This window comes from Hordeum vulgare, chromosome 3H (assembly GCF_904849725.1).
Source record: "Hordeum vulgare subsp. vulgare chromosome 3H, MorexV3_pseudomolecules_assembly, whole genome shotgun sequence".
In the NCBI taxonomy this organism is placed as follows: domain Eukaryota; kingdom Viridiplantae; phylum Streptophyta; class Magnoliopsida; order Poales; family Poaceae; genus Hordeum; species Hordeum vulgare.
The window spans coordinates 534,079,949-534,084,439 of NC_058520.1; the positions used below are offsets into that span (position 1 = coordinate 534,079,949).

Genomic DNA, 4,491 nt, shown 5'->3' on the forward strand with positions numbered 1-4,491 from the left:
CAAATGGCGTCCTTTTTCAATTTTCAAACGCTGCCAGTAAGCAGTGGAAGAAAGGATGATTTTGGGCGCAAGCACGGCTCGTCAAGTCGCGATCATCACGTCGCCAGATTGTCTGGGGTTGTTGAGGCACGCCAATAACTCTGCTACAGACCCTGCCCGCCTGCCTTGCTGGAAACGAGCAAGGCGGATCCGGACATACTACAAGGAGACGGCGCAACTGCTTCCTCCAACCACCAACGTAGTATCGAGAGCGGAGTAACATGGGATTGATGAATGATGACAAGTAGGAGTAGTACTTCCTCTAAATATAACAACATGTCCATGACCATGAGGATCCAGGGATTGCAATGTACAGACAAATTTACAGAGCAGCAGATTGTATTCCTCCTCGGTTCCTTTCTTTCCTTTGCTCCCCACATTTTCTCCTCAACCACCATCACGATGCCATTATACCACCCATCCATGCCAGCCATACCAACCTCTCCTCACCCAACTACTGTACCGTCGCAAATCAAGCTCACTTTGGGTTTTTTCAATTTTAATTAAACAAATGCGGGAATGCCAACCAAAAACCACAAAACCAATGAAATTAAAGAACAGAAACCAAAAAGGTTTGTCTTCTTCTTCTTCTTCTTCTTCTATCGGGGACTCCAGCGGTGGTCTTGAATTGTTGGCCTCAGACGGACTCGCCGGAGCTCTTCACCTTGGATCTGTAGAGGAGCTTCTTCTTCTTCGACGCGGCGTTGCTGATCGTCAGCACGATCTTGCCGGCCTCGCTGGCCTTGAAGCTGCCCTTCATGATGGGCTCCTCGTTCGCGGGGACCTTCCTTGTCTTCTGCACGATGACGGTGTACGCCCCCTCCGCGTCGGGGGTGAACTCCGCACCGTAGCTCACCTCCCAGCCCAGCACCCGGAGCTCCCATACAATCGTTGAGTTCTACAATGGCAGATGAACAATCTATATAAGTTTGATTTGAAACGATCGATGCATTAGACGAATTCGTAAGCATGCACTAATTCAGCGTGTAATGCAAAGGATGCCAACCTCGGTGACAGGGATCTCAATGGCTTCTTTGGAGGAAGCTTTGATGGTGAGCTCGGTGACAGAGTCGGAGGTGGTGAAATCTGGGTCATCTTCCTTGAAGAGGCCTCCGAATTGGACCGGGACTTGCTCCGGCGCGATGTATCTGAATTTAGTTACAGAAGATGAACACCAATTGAGAACATGATCCCTCGACGATCAAACGATAAAAGTAGGAATCCCTGAATGTATATATATATATATTGCGCGCAATACCTGAAGAGGGTCTCGGGTGACTTGGCCTGGCTGGCGAACACGAACTTGCTCTTGGTGCGCTGGGTCAGGAAAGGGCTCATCATTTTGTTGGCTGCGAGATACCACCATGGTACGTTGATGAACACCTGCATACATACCATGATCCAACCAAACTTATGATCCCATCCCACTGAAACTACTGCAATTAACTACGAAATGCTATACTAAACCAATGTTACAACTCAGAATTGGGAAAAGTATGAACAAAAGGAAAAGACCCCCAATTTGCCCTATGATGATGGGCCAAAGCCCACGCCAAAAGACATGAGTCAACCCAAACCAGGACTCAAAATTGAGACCATAAAGGTCTGCCCTTTAGCGCAGTGCCCAAAGAACATGCTTGGGGCCGAATCATTCGCTCCCAACGTTAAACCGTGAACGGATAGAAACTGAATCTTGGGCACAAACAGCCAAATTTCGATGTGCAGTTTCACATTGTTGGATCACAGTTACTGATGCAGCTGTGAGGTTCGAAAGATGGGCAATTGGATGCCGGGGAGAAGAGGCGTCGTTACCTTCTTGGCGATGAACTCGGGGTAGTTGTCCTGGAGCAGGGCGACGGCCTGGCGGGTGACGGCGCGGTGCTTGCCGAGCATGGGCGGCGAGTTCTTGAGGTCGGTGACCTGCACCATGGAGCAGGTGCCGCTGGGCGCGAAGTCGAGCTGCGACAGGATGCCGCGCTCCAGCAGCTGGATGCGCCACTTGAGGAACCGCTCCCGCTTCTCCTCGTCGCCGAACGCCTTCTCGTACACCTCCTTGTCCTGGAACTCGCCGTAAACGTTGTAGCAGACCGGGTGGCCCTCCCGGTCGGCGCCGCGGTAGAACACCACCTTCTCCAGCTCCGGGAAGGCCAGGTCGGCCTCCAGGAGCGACTCGATGCCGAAGCGCTTACGCCACAGCACGGCGGACCTCAGCATCGCCATCGCCTCCTTCACCTTGAACTCCCGCGCGCGCAGGAACTTGAGCAGCACCGCGTCCGTGCGCTCGTCGTCGCCCACCAGCGGCACGCCCCAGATGAACACCGGCTCCGGCGCGGCCGCCTCCGCCTCCGCTTCCGCCGCCGGTGCCTGCTCTGTGGTGGCGGCGACTTCCTCGACCGGTTCCGCCGTCTTGGTGCCCTCCTCGGCGACCACGACGGCGGCTTCCACCTCCTTCTTTGGCTCGGCCGGCTTGTCCTCCTCGGCCTTGGGTTCCTCCTTGGCAGGCTCCTCGGCGGCTGCCACGGCAGCGACCTCAGCTTTGGCCTCTTCGGCTGCTGGCTCCGCCGCCACCTCGGCCTTGGGCTCCTCCTTGGCCGGCTCGTCGGCCTTGGGCTCCTCGGCTGGTTCTTCGGCCTTGGCCGGCTCCTCGGTCTTGGCCTCTTCCTTGGCGGGCGCCTCCGTCTTGGTCTCCTCTGCGGCGGCCTCAGCCTTGGCCTTCGGCGGCGGCGGGGGAGGGGGCAGGTTGAACTCACCGGCGGCGAGCGCGGCGACGATCAGCTCCTTGAACTCGTCGAGCGCCTTCTTCTCCGGGTCAGGCAGGTCGGCGACGAGGTTGCTCTCCTCCTTGAAAGAGCCTGTGGCCTCGACGGCGCCGCCATCGTCGGCGACGGCGGCCGTCTCCTCGGCCTCGGCCTCCGCCGCGTCCGTCGCGGCAGGCTCCTCGGCCTTCTTCTCCACCTCCGCCGGCGCCTTCTCGGCGACGACCACCTCGGGGGCGGCGGCCTGCGGCTGCGGCTCCTCTGCCATCTCCGCGAGCTGCTTCAAGCTTTTGCGGTGAAGAAAGAAAGACAGAGCAGGAGAGAGAGAGGGGGGAGAGCACGGTAGGGAGGGAGGGAGGTAGAGAGAGAAAGCTTGGGGTGTTGTGCTGGGACTAGGGTTTGGGGAGGAGAGATATAGGGAGGGGGAGGGGGGCGGAGGCGGAGCAAGGCTGTCAGAGTGGGGAGGCCAGCTTTGCTGCTGCGGTCTTGCGCTGGCGGCCGGAAGAGGAGAGCAGAACGAGAGCAAGGAAGGTGGCGCGTCCCCCGTGGGCCCCGATTAATGCAACGGATTTGTTCCAATTAATACCGGGTTAATGGCGCTGATTTCTTTCTTTCTTGCTTGCTGGATGGCTAGTTTTTTTTTTTTTTGAGTTGTTGATTGTTTTTGAGGTAGCTAACAGCTAATTTCAAGCGGTGGCTTGTTTTCTTGTGTCGGGGTAGAAATGAAATGAACGGTGGCGGAGGTACTCCATCAGTGGTCGCCGGGTATTGGCTTCGTTTGAAAATGTATTCGTTACACAATAATACATCATGTCCAATTTGGGGCTTTAAGAGCATCTTCAATAGAAGATGTAAATCGTTACACAATAATACACCATGTTCAATTTGGGGCTTTAAGAGCATCTTCAATAGAAGATGTAAATTTAGAGAGGTAAAAGTAGATAATGTATAAGCTACATCATTAAAAAAAGTTTTTACCTTAAAAAAATAGACTACGATAGATGATGTAACACGGAGATGTAAAAGTGCAACTCCAACATATGATGTAAACTCGAGATGTAAAACCGACAGACCGCCACGCCGCTGCTATCCATCTACGGCCGGCCGCATTTGCACATCAATTTTTCACAATTGTAACAACAAAAATGCATCACCGGTCACATTTTTAAATTCTACACGCAAAAGTCACTTGTATCAAACGAAGTTGTTGGTCTAATAAATGAAAATGCACATAGACATCGCTCAATTTGCCTCCTCTCCGTTCTCACAAGTGCCATTATCGACGGTGGTCTCATCATCATCACATCCTCTCCGTTCTCACTAGTGTAATTGTCGACACTGGTCTAATCATCATCAACGACTTCTTTCTCGACGTTTTCTTGCGTTGAAGTCTCGTTGCCGCGAATTCCACTAGAAGCACCTTCATTGCCATCTCTCATGCTGGACATGTTCCACCGAAGCCACCTACCACGCCACTAATCATGTTGTCACTGAAGCCACCTCCCATTTCACTCATCATGTTGCCGCCGAAGCCACCGAGGGAGTCTCGGATTAAGGGGTCCTTGGGCCGTCTCGCATGTTACTCTCGTGTTGTTTTTTGTGTAGAAATTAAAGTTCTCGAAATTGGACAATTTTTCTACGATTTTTTGGAAGAAAATAGAAATACTGGAGCAAAGAACCACTAGAAGGGGGGGGC

The 4,491-nt window shown here is 53.4% G+C and overlaps 1 protein-coding gene across 2 annotated transcripts; it reads right to left on the reverse strand.

Annotated features, from left to right (window-relative positions):
• Positions 1-350: 350 nt before the first annotated feature.
• Positions 351-3,267, reverse strand: LOC123444762 (patellin-3-like). Of its 2 annotated transcripts, XM_045121598.1 has the most exons (5): positions 2,608-3,267; positions 1,852-2,532; positions 1,298-1,422; positions 1,046-1,187; positions 351-937 (listed from the first exon to the last, which is right to left on the reverse strand). In XM_045121598.1, the coding sequence occupies exons 1-5, from the start codon at positions 3,061-3,063 to the stop codon at positions 677-679; spliced, it is 1,665 nt and encodes a 554-aa protein (XP_044977533.1). In that variant the 5' UTR covers positions 3,064-3,267; the 3' UTR covers positions 351-676. The 2 variants fall into 2 exon arrangements, with proteins under 2 accessions (XP_044977533.1, XP_044977532.1); XM_045121597.1 differs by having other exon boundaries at positions 1,852-3,267.
• Between the last annotated feature and the right edge of the window lie 1,224 nt (positions 3,268-4,491).

Bases quoted from the DNA above. Each gene is read 5' to 3' on its own strand.
- LOC123444762 (XM_045121597.1), bottom strand. From the start codon at position 3,063: ATGGCAGAGGAGCCGCAGCCGCAGGCCGCCGCCCCCGAGGTGGTCGTC. The intron at 1,423-1,851 runs GTAACGACGCCT...GTATGTATGCAG, and splicing joins CCGAGTTCATCGCCAAGAAG to GTGTTCATCAACGTACCATG. The intron at 938-1,045 runs GTTGGCATCCTT...CTGCCATTGTAG, and splicing joins TTGAGATCCCTGTCACCGAG to AACTCAACGATTGTATGGGA.